Source organism: Juglans regia, chromosome 7, assembly GCF_001411555.2.
Source record: "Juglans regia cultivar Chandler chromosome 7, Walnut 2.0, whole genome shotgun sequence".
Classification (NCBI taxonomy): Eukaryota; Viridiplantae; Streptophyta; class Magnoliopsida; order Fagales; family Juglandaceae; genus Juglans; species Juglans regia.
In genome coordinates this window covers 3595976-3618912 of record NC_049907.1, presented here as the reverse complement: position 1 = coordinate 3618912, position 22937 = coordinate 3595976, and the positions used below count along the sequence as shown (strand labels likewise).

The following is a 22937-nucleotide window of genomic DNA, read 5'->3' as shown; positions in this document are numbered from 1 at the left end:
TACAAAATTCTGTAGGCATCTTCGGTGGCTCTAGCGCCGCTCCTCAGATAATCCACTTAGATATACACAATATTCAAGAACCAGTCCTACTTGGAAGGTAGCCAAATTTAGATTCCACAATTCAGATCCGAAGCTCCACCAATCCGAAATGACCCAAAGCTTACTCTAAATTCACATTGTCAAGAAGCATTTTCAATTTCCAGAATTGGATCAGAGTTTTTCCAGGTTTGGTTCGCATCTGCGCTCATTGGAAATTCCTTGATGGGGAAAGGAGGCGGCTGCGTTCCAAGCAAGAAGAAAGTACCTTCAGCCGTCGCCGCCGCCGCCGCCGATTCCCAGAGCGGCTCAGCACCGATCGCGGTTGAGGAGGAGTCTCAAGATGCCGAGCCCAACTCCGCGAACGAAACTACGACCTCACTTCCAATTGCGAAGCTGAAAATCTTCGTAGTCTTCTACTCGATGTACGGACATGTTGAAAGCCTGGCTCGGAGGATGAAGAAGGGCGTCGACGGGGTCGACGGGGTCGAGGGAGTTCTGTACAGGGTTCCGGAGACGTTGCCGAACGAGGTGTTGGAGCAGATGAAGGCGCCGCCCAAGGACGACGGGATCCCGGAGATAACAACGGCGGAGCTGGCTGCGGCGGATGGCTTTCTGTTTGGGTTTCCGACGAGGTACGGGTGCATGGCCGCGCAAATGAAAGGGTTCTTCGACTCGACGGGGCAGCTCTGGAAGGAGCAGAAGCTCGCTGGCAAGCCTGCTGGCTTCTTCGTCAGCACGGGCACCCAAGGAGGCGGTCAAGAAACCACTGCGTAAGCTTACTTTTACCAATGGACTAAAAATGCTGCATTATCGTATTGGTGCCTATAATCTGTTTGAAGGACTGCCTCTTTGGTGTATGCCATTATAAGCTTCACTTGGATTTTGGAATCGAAGACCATGATGATTGTTTGCTTATGCATAATAGGGTGGGGGTAGGTCTTTATATGATAATATGTTTGTGTAAAGGAGAACAATTTCAAGCGAGGGAGTTTGGTGGAGGATATGATACGAGAGAGGAAAATGGGAAAAATGGCTGACTGAGGTGGAAAGGAGGAGTCATGTGTGAAACAGGATTAACATATTATCGGTATAGAATTTTACTTCTCGGTAAGAGAGTTATTGCTTCCAGTTGTAGATGTTTACGTAAGGTGTCCGGGACATCACTTCTTCCTTCACCGGTGACTGTCTGGTAGGCATGATTTGCTCAATTAAGTGGAATTATGAAATCTGTATTTAAGGAGACATGGGAGTGTGATTGATAGTGTTCAGAAAATGGATCTGTCCTGTGCTGTTAAAGTTTGAGGCCGATCTTAATATGTGCTCTTTGAATGCATTGCAGTTGTGTCTGAGAAAGAGATATATTGAAAAAATATAAGTTATATAAATTGTTGATTTGTGTAAAATTGGGGTCATTGGCTATTCTTCAATATGGATATAATATAGGCTGGCTTTTATTCATATGCAGCTATGCTTAGTGTTTAGCCAGCTTCCTGTGAAGAAGAGGTTAATCCGATTTCCATCACCTTCATGACTTATGGGTTTCGGTTCAACATAAAAATTCCTGGAGGAAAATGTGCGAGTTTTGGAATAAAAGGCATCAACTTACAACTTCAATAAATTAAGTGCCATTCTGTTTTATGGCATTAACCCACAGTTGATGGCCTGCAGTAGAAATCATAAAAATCCACATACGATATTTATGTACTCCACACATGCATTTAAATTTTAATGTCTATGTATACTCCTGACATAGGTTGAAATCATCCATACATATATATGTGTGCGTGTGTGCGTGCATGCGCACATAAGGGTGTGGATAAGGGTACGGACTTTATAGGAAAGAAGACTAAACAGTACCAGCACCCGACCCCCAGAATCAAGTCCATCTAACATACATGACTTGTAGGTGATAAGAATTATTTTTTAGTGTCTTAATAATCGCTGTTTTTTTTTTCTTTCTTTGAATGGGATTTTGCTCTCTATATGAAAGAAAGCTGCCACTTGATTCTGCTTCACAGAAGGTTTTAGACTTTACCACCAAATTCCAAATTTTAAGGATTTTAAGATGTACTTTTTGGTTTTAGCTTGAACTTTTATGTGCTTAAGCTGTGGGGAACCACTTCCACATATAATTTTGCTTGTCAAAGTATTTCTACAAATAGAAATTGAACTATTGTTTCTTTGTTTAAAGGAGTGCATCTGTGCATTCTCTCCTTGGTTTTGATGGTTGTCAAGACCAGCAGAAATGGTTGAAAGAATAGATTCTAAGTCTCTCCATTTCTCCTATTGGCTGCAGCTGGACAGCAATCACCCAGTTAGCGCACCATGGAATGCTGTTTGTTCCCATTGGATACACCTTTGGAGCCGGTATGTTCAAGATGGACTCCATCCGAGGGGGTACTCCATATGGTGCTGGAGTTTTTGCTGGAGACGGCACAAGAGAGCCAAGTGAAACAGAGCTGGCAATTGCAGAGCATCAGGGCAAGTATATGGCTGCAGTAGTGAAGAGGCTCAACGTAGCATGAGGTCCCATACCACAATTCATATGTATAGATTAGTTCAGTCTTTAAAATTTCTGGTGTTCTTGACAGTTCTATGGCTTTCTGTCTGCTGCTACTCCTCCCGAGGTGTCTCTCTCCATTGTTCTCTTTAGCATGTTCTGAAATTCTTCTGCTTGATTCAATACAAAAATAATGCGAAATGAGTCCCGATGGCTTCGCATTTTATACTTTTTCTATGACATGAAATTAAAGTTAGTAGCTTATATAAAAAAGCTTTACTTCTTTTCAAATCACCAAAACTAGGTTTGTTTCGTTTATGTTTCTGAATGATAACAACTGCAGGATGATAGAAGCAGTTGACGTGTTGACGTTGTGATGACGATATGGCATTTACTAGCAAAATGAACAAATTTTTTATATGGAAATTAAGAACTAATCATGTCTTTGCCTTAATTATTATTTGGAAAATTATTTTTACAAGCCAATCTGGGAGAAATACTCTCCACAGGCATGATATGATTTTATTGGTAATAAGATTTAATTTTAAACTAATTAAATCATGCCATCTTAAATTATAAAATTTAAGTAAAAATTAAATTTGATCATTTAAGTGATATTGATAGTGTGCTCTACATACCGACTTAAGAATATGATATTTTCTTTTTTCCTTTTAAATGGCATGACTATTAATAAATAGGGATAAAAGGAAAAAAAAAATCATTTTAAAAAGATTATTATTGTATTTTTAAAATTTTTTTAAACGTATGAATTTGTATGAGTAGTTTTGATTTAAGAACTGCATATAGACTAATTTAAAAGTAGCCAAAAAAAAAAAAATTTCCATCAACTATTTTTATTTTTTTGATGTCGAAAAATCTCTTTAAGGCAGGACTTTTCGAACTTATCCTTACAGAATAAATTTTGATTCGTTACACTATATTCTCAAAAATTTTCTTATATAGAATTAGTTATATCGCTACATTTTATTAAGAGGTGTGACTCTACATATTATTTACATTCAAGAGGATTTGAATCTGGTACCTCGGAAAGCGTACCCCAAGCCTAAGGACTTTACGACTTGAGCCTACCACCAGGTTTTTCGCGTCAGTTGTGCATGGCATCAAGGCAAAAATGATATAATTTACTCCCTGCAAATAGCAATATATGTGTGTATATATATATTATATGAAAAAAATCTATTCTTCATTCCTGAACTCGCTCAAAAACTCTTCATCCGAGAACGAAAAAGCTCGTCAAGATCGCGAAGAGAAGGGAGATCGGGAAAAGTGCGAGAGAGAAACAGAGAGATGGAAGACACTCTGGGTGCTTTGAGGTCTCTAATGGCTTCTTACTCTCCGCCTCTCTCTGCCTTGGTTGTACCTTCCGAAGATTATCATCAGGTTTTGCCTCCTTTTTCTCTTTTATTTCTCTCTTTCCCTAAATCTCATTTCCGTATAATCTTTAGTGATTCCATCATTATTTTCCTTTTTTTTTTTGTATATAATTCTTTATTCATGACTTTCCGATGACTTGGAGAGGAAATCTTATTCAATAATTGGCTGTAGAAAACACATTCTCATTATTCGTGAATATTTGCTATAACCTTCCTGCGAAATCTCTTCGATAGTTATGTATGATATATTATTTATACACTGTGGATATAACAACGGTGCAAAATCGCTTGGCGCCGCGGAATTCGCCTTTAAATTTGAAATTTTCATGGGGATTAGTCGGGACTTTGTTGTCAGACACTCGGTGCCAATAAAAAAAAAATTGAAATTTTCATGGGATAAATACATTTATAATAAGAATCGTAAATTGAAGCCTCCAATTTCATCCAAATCCAATTCCATGCTGCCACATACAGCTCTAGTCTTTTCCTTTTTAATGCAGTCTCAGTTGTAGACAATGTCACTGTTCTTGGCTGTGTCAATAGCACCTTTAGCAGTTCAGAAGTTTGATCTTTCATCATTTATGATACTATTTTTGTAAATCTGTTTCTGGCAGTTGCTTTTTACTCTTAATATCTCTACTGAATTTGACTTTTTTTTTTTGTTGTACACAATTTAGCAGTACGGTATTTCAATGTAGTGATTTTACTTTATTTTTTTTCAATGTGTAATTTGTTTGTTGCTGCAGAGCGAGTATGTGTCTGATCGAGACAAGAGGCGTGAATTTGTTTCTGGCTTCACTGGAAGTGCCGGTCAGTTTTAAGTTTAAGAAACAATTACCACTATAAGTTGGGTTATATATATATATATATATATATATATAAATGTATGTATGCATATGCAATCAGTATGCACTACCACCATACTCTCTTAAGACAAGCTCGTTCATAGAAAAGGCATGATTTTTTTTCATATATATCTTAAGATGTACTGGTTGGGGTTTTTATTTTTATTTTATCATAGCATTAAACTCCTTGTGAATGACGTTCTAATTACTATAGGTAGATGCCTTTTGCATCAAATTCACTAACTTTATCGATTTCATTCAGGTTTGGCTCTTATAACGATGAAAGAAGCACTGCTATGGACAGATGGGCGTTACTTTTTGCAGGCAACAAAAGAACTTAGTGATCAATGGAAGCTAATGCGTATTGGAGAGGATCCAGCTGTAGATGTCTGGTTGGCAGATGTGAGTCAAAATTATATATGAATTATTCTTGGAGGTTAAGCTTCTGATAATCGTCCCTGTTCAAATAGATAAAAATGTAAATTTCTGAGGAGCACTTTAATTTTTGTTCTGAAAATTGTACGAGCCCTTTCTTTGAGTGGATCCTCTGCTGGTCTTTCTGCCTAAACTGCTAATTCAGGCTGTTTATATTTGTTCTGATTCTTTATTTGACTTTTCTTTTGTCATCTTTCTCAGTCTAAAATTTGAATCTCGTGATCATTGTTACTATCATAGATTTTATTTTCTTTCTATAGTCCTCTTTAAATTGGATTCATGAATCTTGGTCTGTAACTCTTATATATCAATCTAACTTCAATCAAAGCATGTGATTCCGATTTGATTTAGAAATCCTATTCAAATGCCTATTTTCATAAGGTTGGACTCACTGACTCCAACCTCACTCTGAAGTCTCTATCTGGTGATCACTTAATTTCACAAAATTCTATAGAATTATTCCATGTACTAATTATTTTGATAGTAAATATGATTTTTTTTATAATATCAATAGATGTAGCCCAAGTACATAGGTCGTATACAGGAAAAACACCTAGTTGCAATTAAAAACTGGTGCAAGGAAGTCGTGGAGACTTAAGTCCATTAAAATCTATGGCTATGGCTCAAAGGAACAAAGTTTTAGAAGAAAGTTCTAAGTTTATCCAGTGACCACTTGCGATCTTTAAACTTTCCATTGTTCCTTTCCCTCTAGATACACCACAGTAGACAAATGTGGACCATCTTCCACACAACTTCAATTTGAGTGTCACCACCTAGTCCTCTCCAGGTAGTCCAGTGATCCACTACCTTGTAGGCATAACCCATGCTAAACTGACTCTGCTAAAGAAATCATACAGCAGAGCGCAAGCAACCTCACAATAAAGTAGCAGATGGCCTACAGTTTCCTTTCCCTTACATTCATATAGCACCAATCGATAACGATAACCGAAGTTTCCTTAGGTTATCCATGGTGAGATGTCATTTAATAATTGGCTGCATAGAAGGAACTGTCCTCTATAAATTTAGTTGTTGCCATAAATATGCATTTTTAGCGTATATTAAATTGCTTTTTTTTGCTGTATCAAGTGGAATTTGTGGTTTTGTTTTTATTAGAATCTGCCAAAGGAAGCTGCCATTGGTGTTGATCCTTGGTGTGTGTCAGTGGACACTGCACAAAGATGGGAGCGTGCTTTTGCCAAAAAACAGCAGAAGCTGGTTCAAACTTCTAAAAATTTGGTGGATGAAGTTTGGAAAAATCAGCCCCCTCTGGAAATTAATCCTGTTAATATACATCCATTGGAATTTGCGGGTTGTTCTGCCATAGACAAGTTGAATGATTTGAGAGAAAATCTCATAAAGCAGAAAGCTCGTGGCATGATCATTACGACACTTGATGAGGTGAGTTTGTATTTTCCAAAACTTATATCCTTTCTGCTCTTACAGCACTTAGGGGCACCCCTTCACACTTTAATAAGATTGCTTTACTTATAAAAAAAATTTCGTGGTGGAGAATTTCTTGAGATTTGGGCCTCTAATGGCTGTTCAGATACTTTATCCTTGATTCTTTCACGCAAAACTTCAGTATATTTGCTATTGTACAGGTTGCTTGGTTATATAACATTCGTGGGAGCGATGTATCCTATTGCCCAGTTGTTCATGCATTTGCTATAGTAACATCCAACTCAGCTTTCTTTTATGTGGATGGGAGAAAGGTGTCTTCTGAGGTGAGATTATAAAATTGAATTTTTACAATCTTCCTGCACTTTCTTTGAAAAGATTAATAAATTAAAAAAGCAAACTTATGAGAATGGTAGTTAATTATTTTCCTGTAGTTATCAAGAAAAGTTATTTTTTTGTAATTAGTGATACATTGTAATCAATCCTGTATCTGATATAGCTGTTGAAACTGTGTTGTCCTTCATGCTCCAACTTTTATTCTTATAGCCAAATCTGACCACGAAGTGTTGATCTAATTAAACTGGTACACTTTTCTGACAAATGTTGTATGCAGGTAAAGTCTTATATGGAGGAGAATGGAATTGAAGTTCGGGAGTACAGTGCAGTGAGCTCAGATGTGGCCTTGCTTGCATCTAATCAACTCAACCCCTCATATACCGTTAAGGGAACTCAAGTGGAAGTCAAGAGTGACGCAAACAATAATCCCAGTGAGTCTGACGGAATGGGAAATGGCACAGAGGGAATTGAAGAAAATAGTTTTGACCTCATATGGATTGACCCCAGTTCATGCTGCTATGCTTTGTATTCAAAACTGGATGCAGATAAGGTTCTTCTGCTGCCATCACCTTTGGCTCTTGCAAAAGCTATTAAGGTAATGTATGCACTTCCTATCCAATGAAGATTATATGTGGCCCTTCCCACGCACAGTTACTTGTACCTCTTTTATATAAATAAAATTTGTTTTCTGATAAAGAAAAAAGTTACTTGTACATCTTTTGACTCTTGCTATTCTTGGCTTGTTTCAAGCATAAAAGATCATGAGCATCATGAGAATATCAAAGCAAATCAAATTATTTTATTTCATCATGTTTGTTGAGTTTTTAAGCACTACAATCTATTTGTATATTACTTATTGACTGATTGTTATAATTTTTAGAACCCGGTTGAGTTGGAAGGATTAAAAAAGGCACACATTCGGGATGGTGCAGCTGTTGTGCAATATCTTGCCTGGTTAGATATTCAGGTATGTAGTGAAACTTCTGAGCCCAGAAATTACTATATTCTCTGGATAGTACAAGCATACACTCTCTGGTTGTCTAAGGCCCTCTTTCTCTCTCTTAGATATTGTAGCTTGTAGGTTTCCATGTAGTTAGTTTTTATTTGCTAGTATATGAGACAAAACTCAAGGCCTGAAATTGATGTCTAATCTTATTTATTGCAGATGCAGGAGATTTATGGTGCTTCTGGTTACTTTTTGGAGGGAGTAAGAGTGAACCAGAAAAAGCATTCGTGAGTTTATTATTCTGATTGATTTTGGTAGCTTTTGTCATGGATTTAATCAGCTGAATCAGGCTGATTTTGAGTTTATTTTATGGCTATTATCTCTGTGAAAGATGACATCATATGACTTGTTGATACCGGATATAAATTTATGTTTAACACGAATAAATTGTTGATACAGTTACATGAACCAAACCTTCACCTTGTAACAGTGAGTATTGTGACAATAATGGATGGGAAGCATTAACTTTAATGCACGTACTGCACTAGCTTCCACTTGAATAGTCATAAATTAATTCTAGATAATTAACTAATATTACGGAAGATGATATCTCCAAACGGAGGGTATAAATTGAGACTTTCGGTAGTTTGAGGGTGGAATGTATCAATTTTGGTAATTTGAGGTGCAAATTGCAAAATGCATGGCAGTTGAAGGGTGCAAATTAATTAATATTACATAAAATGTATCCCCAAAAAAAAAAAAAAAATATGGTGCACTTGACATGATATAATGGGTGGAACTTGTGCTTTACTCATTGACCAATTTTTTCAGAACAGACTGTTCTCAGTTTAAGATTATTTGTTATGCTGTATCGGTTCATTTTTGGGCTCTAGTTCAAAAGGGTCTGAACATATTCTCACTGAAAGGAGTTAACATGTTGCTGATCCATATTTCTGCACGCTGTTGCAATTGACTATGGTAGGGAAACCATGAAGTTGACAGAGGTGACTGCAAGTGATAAACTGGAGGGATTTCGAGCTTCAAAAGAGGTAATGCCCTCTCCACATGAGACTTTTATATATGACTAATTAGATAGCTAAAGTGTGAGTTAAGACATCACATGAAATTAAAACTTTCTGCATGCCTACCCTTTTTGAAGCAGCAAAACCTGTTCTATGTGAATTTGAATGTTCACTTGAAGAAATGCTTCATGTTATCATCTTCTTTGGGCTGATTTTTTTTAATGGTAAGATTTGGTTCCAATGAACCAAGTAACCAAGTTGATATCTCTGATTTTTTTCTTGTTTCATTTTATTTGAAAGCATGATTTAGGCGTGAAATTTTCTTTATAAATTTAAAGCTAACAGAGGTAAAGAATCCCAAACAAATACAAGGATTGAAGTTAAAAAGGAAGGCCCCGAATTGGTTGCTGGAATAGGAACTGTGTAATGCAGTTTATGTTGTCTCAGTGCCTGTGCTGATTTACATTATTGGATTCTTTTTGTGTTATGATTGCAGTATTTCAGAGGCTTGAGTTTTCCTACCATTTCATCAGTTGGTCCAAATGCAGCAATCATCCATTATGCACCACAGGCAGAAACATGTGCCGAATTTGATCCAGACAGAATATATCTTTTCGATTCAGGAGCACAGGTTCATCAAATGTCCCCAACAATTTACTTCAAAAAATGAAATTATCATAATTAGCTTGAAACATTGCCTTAACTTATGTTTTCAATAAATATCCTCTTTTATATTTCAAACGGAAATATCTTGATGCTTCTGTTTATTTATTGACAATGTTGATGGTGTGTTTGAAGTATCTAGATGGAACAACTGATATAACACGAACGGTTCATTTTGGAAAACCTTCAGAACATGAGAAATCATGCTATACTGCAGTAAGTGACTTCCACTTCATTTGGTAGTTTGGTTTGTCCCTAACTTTTATGATTATCATTTTTGTTTGAATATGACTACCCTCCCTGAGTACCATTGATAATCAATGCTGCTGCAGATGTGCCCATTACCGACATTTTGCACCAAAACACTGGCCTGACAACCCATAGTAGCTGTACAATCTTAAGTAGTCAATCACCAGAATTGTTTTATTGTTAACATCAGCGGAACCTACTGTAAATTTTCTATAATAAATTCTTTTTCCATTCTAGGATTAAGAATTTAACTATCCATAAGAACTTGTTCTTACATCATTGAAAACTAAGCAAACAGAATATTAAAGGCTGGTTGGATAGTGAGATGAGATGAGATGGATGATCTGTGAATAGTAGTGAAATGGTTTATGAATAGTAGTGAAATGATTTGAGTTGAGATGTTTAATGGAGTTTTGGAAAATGTGAGAGAAAAAGTTAAATAAAAATATGATAAAGTTAAAACATTATTAGAATATAATTTTTTAATATTACTTTTGTTTTGGGATTTGAAAAAAGTTGATTTTTTTTGTGTGTTTTGTTTGGAAGTTTGGGAAAGTTGTAATGATTAGGTAATGATTAGATGAAAAAGTTGAAAATTTGAAATTGAAAAATGTTTGTGTTTGTAGTGTTTGGATATTGAGATAAGATGTGATGGGATAAGATAAGATGAGATGAGATGAGAGGCTCTTGCCATCCAAACCAGGCCTAAGAAAACAAATATGTTAGTGGTAAAAAAATTAAAGAGTCCAAATGATTAAAAAAAAAAAAAAATTAAAGAGTCCAACTTTATGTTAGTGGGAAACGATTTAAGGATTTAATTTAATTTGTTTTTATTTTTCTATAATTAATTGATCACCAAAAGAAGAAAATAAACATGACGTTAAATAAATCCAAATTAAGGAAAAAAATCTTGGTTCAAGTAAGATTTTTGCATAGTTTAAAAAAACTAAAAGCATAGTTTAAATATGAAAATCCATTATTTTGCATTGGGGACAAAAAAAAAAAATAGTAAGAACAAGAGGACCCTGCTCCAGAAAACTAACGTGAATGAAAGAACCCCAATAAGAAAGCAGCTCCAAGTTAAAATAAAAAGATGCACTCCATGAAGATTCAGTATGTTCAGTAATTTTTTCAACTTTTGATTTATATAGTAACACCATCCAATGCATGTTTCATCACTATTCGGACTTTTGTGTTTTAAATACATAACATATAATTTATAATGTGTCTCGGTAAGTTTTGACAACTATTTTCCTGGGAAGTATGGTTGTTTTACCAATAAAAAAAGTACAGTTGTTTGAATTGAAGCCATAATAATTAATTCCCATTTCTCTGAACTGATTAGTTAAGGTTGTGTCACTTGTTTGTGCTTAGAGAAAATTTCTTTTCTTTTTCAAATAGTTATTTGATTCTCCATTTTCGTTGAGTTTATTGAATGAATTCAACTTTCTTATTATCTGTTACATATCAGACTCTAAAATTCTTTTTGTACCTTGTTTTCTTCTTTTAAATCTCGCTCTCTCTCTCTCTCTACAGATATATGTTCGTGCATGTACATTTATTTATATGTATGAATGTATATATGTATTCTTTTTGGTGAACCATAATTTTGATTTGTAAAAATTTTCTTAATTTGATTCATTTTGTGCAGGTCCTCAAGGGTCATATTGCTCTTGGAAATGCTCGATTTCCTAATGGAACTAATGGTATAACAAGTTTCATTTTTTCCTTTTGTGCGTAACTTTTTCACATTCAAATGAGCAACTTTTAGAGGTCTGTCTGTAAATCTGCTCCATTTGAAGATGAAATAGAAATGTTTGCATCTGCTTGCCTTTTCAGGTCAGGCCCTAGACATTCTTGCACGAGTTCCTCTGTGGAAGGATGGTCTTGATTACCGACATGGTACTGGTCATGGAATTGGGTCTTACCTAAACGTTCATGAAGGTAATGATGAATGAAAAATTCTTGCCTTTGACTATGCTCTACCCAGTTTTATTCTAGTTAATCACCTGCTTTTTTTTCCCCTTCAATGTGCAGGACCCCATTTAATTAGTTTCAGACCACAGGCTCGAAATGTGCCACTACAAGCATCCATGACTGTAACAGATGGTTAGTATTCTTGCCATTGATTATTGTTCTGTTCTAAAACAACAAATCAGTATATACCATTCTTGGGATAGCCACATGGACCACCCATTTTATTTGGTTGATTCGATCTGGGAAATCCAAGCAGAAGGGCAGACGTAGGTGTTCACGCTTAGAAATTCTAATACCACAGCATACTACAATCCTTTATGGCAACCGGTGATAAAATACTCGGGAATCTCAAATTTGTTTTTCTATCATTCTCTTATTTTGGGTTATTGTGCTTTGTTTCTTGCTTCTCAGCCTGCACTGCTGTGCAATCATGCCTGTTCTTTGAGTTATCAACTAGTATTTTGCCCAGGCATTTTTTTAGTGGAAAGACTTTTGGGACTGTAGTCCACACTGGTGGGTTGGTAAAAATGCTCTGCAAGATAAGGAGTCGTTTGACTTGCTGTTATAGTTTAAACTGGATCAGAAATTCTGAATCATATAATTATATGTTGGTTCTGGATTTGTTTCCTCCAACTCAATCTTTTCCTGAGTTTTTACCAGAACATTGCAACTTTTATGACAATGGATCTGAATTACAATTTTCAGAACCTGGTTACTATGAGGATGGGAACTTTGGTATAAGATTGGAGAATGTGCTTATAATCAAGGAGGCTGATACAAAATTCAACTTTGGTGATAAGGGTTACTTGTCTTTTGAGCACATAACATGGGTAAGTTTTTGCGGTTCCTCATACTTTGACGTGGAAAAAAAAATGTAATTTGCCCTTACTTTTTATATTCTGTTCACCCCATTTATTCTATAGCTCATACTTGAAAGGAATGCTGTTGTCAGAGTATCTAAATAATAATAATATTAATAATATGATTTTCCGTGTGTGTTACTTCTACATTTGTGTGTGAAAGACGAGAAACAAATGTGCAGTCTATGCCAAATCAAATGCATCCTTGAAAAGCTTAAGAGTTACGCTACTTTCATGATGTTCTTCTGCATACAAACCTTATACAATGCAAATATGCAATCGGTTTTGTGCAAGTAGAATTTCTCTAGAAGTCTTATACTCCCGTTAGTGGTACTTGAATTTGAAATATTAGTTATTCTGCATTCACTTGGACACAGATTTTTGCGATCCATTCTACGCAATCCCAAGTTTTTATTTAGTGTTTAAATTGGTGGATGTTTTCTGGAATTGAAACAGTTTGATCCGATGTTTGCATGGCTATCTATGTTTTTTCATCTAATATCTGCTGATTCATTTTCTTTTCAGGCACCATACCAGAGAAAGCTGATTGACTTGAGCCTTTTAGTTCCTGAAGAGATAGATTGGCTAAATAGCTACCATTCAAAGTGTAGGGATATTCTCGCCCCCTACTTAAATGAATCTGAGAAGGCATGGCTGAAGAATGCCACTGAACCTGTAGGCGTTTAAGGCTATACCCAACAAAGAATAAACCGGTGGTACAACTTGTCTTTTACACATTGATTTCAATACTTTCCTTGATATCTTTGGGCCATACTATTTCGTATGCTCGGCTCAATCTCCATGGTGTTTATGATTTAGAAGCTTGTCCTTCTATTTATGCTGTTCATGTCACTGGCACTTTTATAATCGATTATGCTTCCGGAGTCCAACTTGACCTGCAAATGGTTTAATATTCCACGTAGAGATGGATGGTCCAAAATCTCGTGCTCCGGGCGCTGCCTGGACACATTCAGGCTGCAGCCACTTTGGAGGTTGTGTGGAATGAATCACAAAGTTACTTGTGTCAATACTCTAAAATTTTTACAAATTTTTGTCGTTTCTTTTATAGAAATCAAATATTCAGACATTTCATCTCATTATTACAATTTTTTTAAATTTTTATACAAAATATAATAAATAATTCAATTTTTTTAAATTTTTAAATAATAATAATATTAAAAAATAATATTATAATAATATTTTATTTAATTCATCTAAAATTATCCATCTCATCTCATCTCTCATCTTAATGTCTATTATGGATGTTGAATTCTATTGCAACTTGAAGAGTGTCAAGCGAAAATCTCAAGAAATCTCGGTACATCATAAATACTCGCATTAATAAGAAAGGAGAAATACAACATGTCTATATATATACATTATTCACGAGACAGGTTTAGATGGATCTTGTCCGCTATGAAATTATAACTCCTTTCGAGGGAGAAGTTGCTTACGGACCCTTAACTATCTGGCTTTGAGACATGGCATTAATCAAGCATTGCTTTGCCATGTGAGACATGGCATTGAAAGAAGAACCACCCTCAACCAAGGCCTTTTCCCCGCTGATTTTAAGTTCCTTAACTCTAGCCCTCATAGCCTTCCCTTCCGGGTCCTCCATAACTTTTCTCACCATCATCTCAATCTCCTCCCTTCCTACTACTCCTTTAGTTGGTGCAATCTTTGGCCGAACTGCCACTCCCACCTCCTCAGCTAGCTTTGTTGCATTCATTTTCTGCTCCGCGTAGAGAGGCCACGTTACCATTGGCACACCGCTCATTATACTCTCCAGCGACGAGTTCCACCCACAGTGAGATAAGAACCCTCCTGTAGATCGATGGCTGAGGATGTCCGATTGTGGAGCCCATTGGGTGACCACAATTCCCAAATTCCCGATCCGATGCCGGAACCCATCGGGCAAGTAATTCAAGGCGTCGTTGCCTCTGCCGTCTTCTTCAGATGAATCCCTCTTGCTGGGTGGGCGTAGCACCCAAATAAACCTCTGCTGGCTCTGTTCCAAACCCCAAGCAAGCTCAGTGATTTGCTGTGCCGAAAGCACCCCAAGACTCCCAAACGAAATATACAGCACGGATTCTATTGGTTGCTGGTCTAGCCAATCCAAAAGGTCGCTCTTCTTCGAAGCTTCAGAGGGTTCAATCTGTTTGATCAGCGGTCCAACTGCATAAACAGGTACCGATCCGAAACCTTCCTCCTCTCTCATGGCCTTAAGCGTCGTGGCATCTAGATCTTCCCATGTGTTCACCAAAACCCCGTCACTCTTCCGCATCTCCGATCCCACTTGTACGAACATGTTGTATTCTTGTTTTGTCCGATCCAGCAGCGGGTTAACCACATCTTCCGGCCGAACGGCCATGCAACCCGGGATTCTTAACGGTTCTTTTTGATCGAGGTATTCTCCTTCTATCTCCTTGTCAAGGATCGGCACGTATAGCATCAACGCTAGAGGCCACGCTGAGGTGCCAAATACGTATTTCAACATGTGAAATTCATCAGCGACATCAAGAACCGGAGTCCCGAAAACATCGACGATGATGGCAGTCGGGCTAGGCTTCAGGGGGGAGATACCGGACCGGAGAATTGGCCGGATTTCGCGCATAACCGCGGTTAGTCTCGTGAAGATCGGAGCATTGGGACCGACTTCGCCGGAGACGTCCACGGGTGGCAGTACGACGACGTGTAAGAGTTTCCGAGTGGTGGCCGATTGGATGAGTTGGGATTCGCCGGGTGAGGCGCCTGGAGATTCGAGGACGACGAAGAAGGTAACGTGGAAATTGTGATCGGCGACAAGGCGATTGCCGAGCTCAAGGTTACAGACAAGGTGGCCAACGCCGGGGCTAGAGACAATAACCGCGTGTGGCTTTGAGGCGTTGTCCATGGAAGCGAAGGAGACGATCAATGCAGTAAGGTTGGTTAAGTTTTTCTATCGAGAGATGTGTGGTGTAATTATACAGATGTTGCTTTTATCGACTTGACTTTTCTCGTACTTCGTCTCCAACATCCACTTTTCTCTTCCAAACAGACTTCCAAAACATTCTAACCTAAATCCGAAGAATCAACCTGTCTTCTCTAACTTTCCTTCCTTACTTTCAATGGCTCGTTAAATGCATTGACTCCCTCGTAACAAAAACAAAGCTTTTGATCTGAAATTATATGGGTCTTGAACTTGCAACAGAAGATGCTCATAAATCCTCTCACCGTCACCTACCATTCCTCGTTCAAGTCAATTTGATAGGGATTCTGTTACCATCCCACGTTGATTAAGTATGAGATTAGTTGATGGTTTATAAGCTCCTAGGCACCCTTCCCTTGTAAGCTAGTTTTCAAGGGTGAGTTCTACCTAGTGGGTTCATAACAAATGGTATCAGAGCCACCCCACATCTAAGGCCATGTTGCGACGGTTGCAATCGTGCGGCAGGGGGGGTGATGCCGGCATGGCAGTGTTCGCCCGGAGCTAGGAAAAGACTTAGCGCACAGCCAGCCCGTGTGAGCGCCGGGACCGCCGTGGACGTCAGTTGCAGAGCGTGGTGGTTGTTACGATCCCACATTGACTAAGTATGAGATTAGTTGATGGTTTATAAGCTCCTAGGCACCCTTCCCTTGTAAGCTAGTTTTCAAGGGTGAGTTCTACCTAGTGGGTTCATAACAGATTCCTTTAGGCTGTGTTTGGCTCTTTGAGACTATATTATTCTACTTCACTATTATTTATAAACAGTTTATTACTTTATTTTACTATTATTTATATGGATAGAAAAGATATCTAAACAAACTGTCAAACACCTACTATTAACTTTCCCGAATCCACAATTCAAACTGTCAAACACCTAATACCATTCAAAGATAGACGAACCCACTTCGGAGATCATGTATGGCGGAAAATATTCCCTTCAATTTGGAGGCAAAATTATAAAAAATGTCCGCGTATGTATTTTTTCTTAGCAAGATAAAATCATTATCTATTTTTTTTTTTTTTGAAATGTTTAGTACCGATTCAATCACAAAACAGAACAAATAATTAAAAAAGAAAAAAAAGAAATTCATAATCTGTTAGGAAGTTCATGGTGTTTCTGATAACATCCTGCAGTATTCATACCACAGTGGTGTCAAAGGCAGTTCGGGCGGAATTATGATCCTAAATTTTCTTTGAGAAATTAAAATTAACCGAAGATAAATAATGTATAATATATATTTTCTATTACTTATAGCATATTTAATACTATTAAAAAATTATACAAATAATTATACATCCTAGATCTTTCTCATTTTATATCTCAAAGTTTGGACACAAACTATAGGAATCTTGATTCGTTTAGACAGCAGCTCATAGTCTCTTGCTTTGAGTGTACTCATCCGGTTAAAAATAATGAAAATTTCCTCGTTTGTATTTACAGATGAGAAGAGATGAGATGAGTTGAGTTGATATTAAAGTTAAAAGTTGAATAAAATATTATTAGAATATATTTTTTTAATCTTATTTTTGTTTTGAGATTAAAAAAAGTTGAATTGTTTATTTTATTTTGTGTGAGAATTTGAAAAAATTGTAATGATTAAATGAGATTAGATGAGATTAGTTGAGATGAGTTGTGAAAACAAATGAGACCTAATATGAAATTAAGGAATATTCTCTATTGAGTCGAATCATCCGAGAGTTATTGTATTTAATAAAACTTAAATTTAAGCTTATGGAAAGAGGTACTAGATTTAGTTATTTGTATTATATTCTTAAAACTTTCCTCTTGTAAATGTCAGACTCTATAGAGTTTACAATAATACAAACGAGAAATTTTTCATTATTTTTAACCGGATGAGTACACTCAAAGCAAGAGACTATAAGCTGTTGTCTAAACGAATCAAGATTCCTATAACTTGTGTCCAAACTTTGAGATATAAAATGAGAAAGATCTAGGTTGTATAATTATTTGTACAATTTTTTAATAGTATTAAATATGTTATAAGTAATAGAAAATCTATATTATACATGATTTATCTTCGATTAATTTTAATTTCTCAAATAAAATTTAGGATCATAATTCTGCCCAAACTGCCTTTGACATGACTGTGTTATGAATACTGTCTTTTTTTTTTTTTTTTTAATGAATACGTTGTGTCTGCTGCTCCTTTCGCAATTCTGGCAAGAGAATCAATATTAATACTATTGCAACCAGCCTGTTAAGTAACAATTCTGCTACAGGTACCCGATGTTGGGTACCTTTTGAAGAATTGGCTGACGTCAGTTGATATTATTTAAAAAAAAAAATGATTTCAGACATTGTTTGCATCTTGGGTGGGGCTACTCTGCCGCCACCTTTACCGCTGGGCTTACCGGCCAGCTATTTTTTTTTATTTTTTTAAAATTTTTTAATATATTTAAATATATTTAAAAAATTAAAAAAAATATATCAATACATTTAAAATTATTTTTTTAATTATTAAATAAAAATAAATAAATAAATAAAATCAAGCGGTCACTTTGAATGATAAAAATAGGAGGCAAAGTAATGTTTTCCTTGCATCTTGGCTAACCCATCTGCACAGAAAAAACTGCGAGAACTTGTTGTCTTCGTGCTGTCGACTAAGCATTGGCCATCAACTTGATCCTCTTCGTGCCGTCGAACCCATCTGAGCATTGGCCATCGACTGAGAAGAAACTGCACCAAGTAGCATGTTTCTGGGAAAAGAAGAGAGAAGATAAAATATAAAACAAGAAAGGTACATCGCCCAAAAAATAAAAAAGTGCATCAGCCACTTCTGCCGAGAGCTCCAGGCACGACACACAGGGTTTCCACTTTCTTCTTCTCCGTTCGATCAGCAAAAGCGATCCATCCCCCCGAAAGCTCAGCCTTCGCTACACCTCCCTCTCCGAAATCCCCATATCCATAGGTAATACGAAACCCCACCAGGCTATGGTCCCAACTATCTCTCATTTCTCTCAACCTTTATTTATTTAATTCATTTTATACTTGTCCATTCCCTTTCATGATTCAATTCAATCTATCTACGAACCGAAAAGATCTGAAACCCAGTCAATTAGTTCGTATTTTACCCCTCTGCATGGCCCCTTTCATTGAGGTTATATTTGCCAATCCTTGACAAGGAGATACGTGGACAATACGTTGATCAAAAGGAACCATTAAAGATCCCGGGTTGCATGTCAATTCAACCCGAAGATGCCGGTTCCCCAATGTTGGACCGAACAAAGCATGAATATCATGTTTTCCTACAACGTGGGTCAGAGATGCGTATGAGTGATGGGATTTTGCTCAACACTTGGGAAGATCTAGATTCCATGACGCTTAAGGCCTTGAGAGAGGATGAAAGCTTCGGATCGGTACCAATATATGCGGTTGGACCCTTTGTTAGGCCGGTTGAACCTTCGGCTTCAAGGAGCAACTTGTTGGATTGGCTAGATGAGCAACCATCGGAGTCAGTAATTTATATTTCATTTGGGAGTGTTGGATTTCTTTCAGCCCAGCAAATCACTGAGCTAGCTTTTGGGTTGGAGTTGAGCCAGCAAAGATTTATTTGGGTGCTGCGTCCACCGTCCAAAAAGAAGAATATGCCCGTAAAGAGGCATGTGCTTGGGGACAAAGGCAATGATGCCCTAGATTACCTGCCCGATGGGTTCTTGACACGAACCCAGGGTTTGGGATTGGTGGTCACACAATGGGCACCACAAGTGGACATCTTGAGCCATCCGTCAACGGGAGGGTTCTTATCTCACTGTGGCTGGAATTCAACACTAGAGAGTATACTAAATGGTGTGCCATTGTTGGCGTGGCCTCTCTATGCAGAGCAAAGCATGAATGCTATACTGCTATCTGAGAAATTAGGAGTGGCAGTTAGCCCCAAAGTTGCACCGACTAGAGGAGTGGTCGGAAGGGAGGAGATTGAGATGTTGGTGAGAAAAGTCATGGGGGACCAAGAAGAAGGGAAGGCTTTGAGAGCTAGAGTGATGGAACTCAAAGTTAGTGGAGAAAAGGCTTTGATTGAGGGTGGTTCTTCATTCAATGCCATGTCACAATTTGCAAAGCAATGTGAGATAAAGTTGCTTCGCAATTAATCCTGGAAAATCGAAGGCACCCTAATAAATAAAGGAGCTACTAGTCTCTCGTATAAGCTACTAGTCTCTGTTTTTTTTCTTCCAAAAACAAATATGTGAGATGGGACCTAAGCTAGAGTGATATCTTTCTGTTCTGTTCAATCTATCTGAGTAGTTTTTCTCTTCCTTTCTAATTTGTGTTTGAGATTATACGGAATTTTTTTTTTTTTAAAAAAGTTGCATCATGGGCTCCACATTAATTAATTTCACTATAAGAAAATTGTTTATTTGTGACCATTTAATTCTAATAAAATGATTATTTATAACTAAAATAAGTATATTTTGATCACAAATGATTATTTCGCCGCAATTAAATAACTACAAAAGCTCATTTTTCTTTGGCGTTTGAACGAAGAAAAGTTGATGCGAGGCATGCAGGTCCCATTAACCTCTATTAAATAAAGTCATGATAATTGTACGTCTCCTCTAGTGATAGAGATCATTTTGGAAAATGAAGTCTCAACACTTCATATAGATGAAAAAAAGAAAAAGTAGCTGGGGGGGCCTATTATAACTATCTGGCCGACATAAACTTTAATCTTAATGGATGATTGAATCATTTTCAAGATATATATGGTTGCCAAAAAAAAAAAAAAAATCATTTTCAAGATGGTACCATTTGTTTTTAGGAGTAATAATATATATATATAATTTTTTTATAATTATATTTTAAAATAAAATGATATTTTTATAATTATAGTTTAAAATAAATGATATTACTTTTATAAATTATTTAATAAAATTGTCTCTAATTTAATACATAATTATATAAAATATTATAAAAATTGTTGTATATTATAACTCAAAAGATTGGTGAGGTTTTCTTTGAAAAACAAGCAATGCCAAAAGATTTATTTTATCTATCTTAGAATAGTATTTTTTGTTAAATACAAAATCTTTTTATGATTAATTAACGCTTTATTTCCTACGGTTTTAAGATTAATGATCGTATTAATCGGTAAAATCTTCATTAAAGAGGTTGTGCCAAGAAATAAAATAATTAAAAATAAAGTCTTAAAAAATGAAGATAAAGAATAAAAATTTAAATTATATATTCTATAATAGATTTGAAAATGTTGTAGAAAACAATGACAGACAAAGCAAAGTAATTATAAGCAAATCAATCACACAATACAAAATTAATATGGTTCGGCAATGTGCTTACGTTTACAAAGCTGCATATAATTTTATTATACTGAATAATCACAAAATACACTTTGAAACGAAATCTCACTATTTTAACTCTCGAAGCCCCTTCCAACTTCTCCAATTAATCCTTCTCCCTTCCTTATTGTGACTCCACCAAAACTTGGAAAACATTAGTTCTATCTCTTTAAGCAGCACTCCAGGTAATTTAAAAATACTCATTGTGTAAGCAGGAATTGCTTGCAACACACTCTTGATAAGGATTTCCTTACCTGCTGCAAATAAGAAGTGAGTCTTCCAACTATGTATCCTCTTCCATATCTTCTCCTTAAGGCTCCCTGAACGTGTTACATTTTGACCTACCTACAATTGTAGGGAGACCCAAGTACTTGTTGTAGTCATCACAGGAAACACCTTTAGCATTTTGAAGAATAAAAACTTTTGTGGCCACAGCCGTGTTAGAGCTAAACAGGAGATAAGTTTTCTGTTTGTTGATTGTTTTGCCAGATACACTTTCATATAACTGCAAAATATGCAAAATTCTAGCCCATTCCTCAATCTTTGCCCTGCCAAAAATAACACAATCATCTGCAAATAATATATGGTTAATCCTTAAGCCCCATCTTGTAACTGCAACTCCTTGAATTCCTTTTTGCAACTCAGCCTCTTATAACAATGAAGAGAGCCCCTCAAGACATATCAAAAAGAGATATGGAGATAGGGGATCTCATTGTCTCAAGCCCCTCAAAGGCGAAATATCATCCCCTGGAATCCCATTGACTAGAACTCATGAGTAGCTTCAAGATGTAACACATTTCATAAGCAAACTTGTCCATCTAGTAGAAAATCCCAATTTCCCAAGCATAGCTTTCAAAAAAAACCATTCAACTCGATCATGAACTTTTGACATATCAAGCATTATAGCCATAGTACTACACAACTTGCCTTTTTGCTTGGATTTCATAGAATGAAGTAATTCATAATGTGGATGATTGTCCGAGATTTCTTAAAGGGTCGTTGAGATTGGAAAAATTGGGTTTGCCTAGTGTTCGTTTTTAATTTATAGGCTTTGTTATTTGGTTGGTTTTTTGGTGTGTTTTGGTTTGATATTTGGGATATTTTTCTTATTCATTATTTGTAAATCCCAAATATCCGAATTGTTACATTGGTTTTCCTCCGCCACAAGTAGGATTTTTTTTTAATAAAATTGGGAGGAGGTCACTCATGGACATGTGATCTTCGTCTTTTTTTTTTTTTTTTAAAAAAAATAATTCATACGCCACCATAATATTATCATAAATTAAACTCTTAGGAATAAATGTGCTTTCATTCCAAGAGATTATTTTTTACAATACTCCGTTTAATCTGTTTGCTAAAACTTTTGAGATCAGCTTATATAATACGTTGCATAAACTGATTGGTCTGAATTGGTGGATTGTAGTAGAGCAGTTAACCATAGGCACCAAAGCAATAAATGTGTGATTTAGGTCTCGAGGCATACAACCATCTTTTAAGAATTCCAGCACAGCTTCACTGACATCAATCCCCACTTGATCCCAATTATCTTTGTAGAAACCTGCACGTTAAATAATTTGAATAGCCAGCTGGTTGAATTAACTATATAATATATATATATATATATATATATAGGTCCCCTCCTACACATGATGTAACGAAACGGGGCCGGGGGAGATTCTTCCGCAAGATAATTGCCTGTGGTCGTGCATATCAGTACGAAGTATATGAATAAATAAATATGTTAATTACATATAATGAAGTGCTTGGCAGTTGGCGCGTCGCACGCACGGTAAATTTAAAAATTATAAGACGGATCGAAGTGTTTTATCTATCGTTATTTATTTATTTTCTGTTTTCTTTGCATGTCTTTATGCTAAAGCATTTAATAATGTAGGGAAATGATAATGAGTCCGTTTTGGACACCCGTTAAGTTTTCCCGATTGTTTGTTTGTTTGTTTTTTTATTTATTTATTTAGTGATTAAGAAAATATTATT

At 36.3% G+C, this 22937-nt stretch overlaps 4 protein-coding genes across 4 annotated transcripts; 3 read left to right on the top strand and 1 right to left on the bottom strand.

Moving 5' to 3' along the window:
* Positions 1–2765, top strand: LOC108995308 (probable NAD(P)H dehydrogenase (quinone) FQR1-like 2). Its single transcript, XM_018970844.2, has 2 exons — positions 1–809; positions 2336–2765. The coding sequence occupies exons 1-2, from the start codon at positions 262–264 to the stop codon at positions 2562–2564; spliced, it is 777 nt and encodes a 258-aa protein (XP_018826389.1). The 5' UTR covers positions 1–261; the 3' UTR covers positions 2565–2765.
* An 831-nt stretch (positions 2766–3596) lies between these two features.
* Positions 3597–13561, top strand: LOC108995303 (aminopeptidase P1). Its single transcript, XM_018970836.2, has 16 exons — positions 3597–3940; positions 4680–4743; positions 5041–5180; positions 6327–6611; positions 6815–6937; positions 7225–7542; positions 7828–7914; positions 8113–8180; positions 8876–8942; positions 9412–9546; positions 9714–9794; positions 11479–11533; positions 11667–11771; positions 11865–11936; positions 12510–12634; positions 13190–13561. The coding sequence occupies exons 1-16, from the start codon at positions 3848–3850 to the stop codon at positions 13349–13351; spliced, it is 1980 nt and encodes a 659-aa protein (XP_018826381.1). The 5' UTR covers positions 3597–3847; the 3' UTR covers positions 13352–13561.
* A 406-nt stretch (positions 13562–13967) lies between these two features.
* Positions 13968–16401, bottom strand: LOC108995304 (anthocyanidin 3-O-glucosyltransferase 5-like). The gene has a single exon (XM_018970837.2). The coding sequence runs from the start codon at positions 15555–15557 to the stop codon at positions 14115–14117; it is 1443 nt and encodes a 480-aa protein (XP_018826382.1). The 5' UTR covers positions 15558–16401; the 3' UTR covers positions 13968–14114.
* Positions 16402–18169: 1768 nt separating this feature from the next.
* LOC118348980 (anthocyanidin 3-O-glucosyltransferase 5-like) lies at positions 18170–19873 on the top strand. The gene has a single exon (XM_035691699.1). The coding sequence runs from the start codon at positions 18828–18830 to the stop codon at positions 19737–19739; it is 912 nt and encodes a 303-aa protein (XP_035547592.1). The 5' UTR covers positions 18170–18827; the 3' UTR covers positions 19740–19873.
* The last annotated feature ends 3064 nt before the right edge of the window (positions 19874–22937 follow it).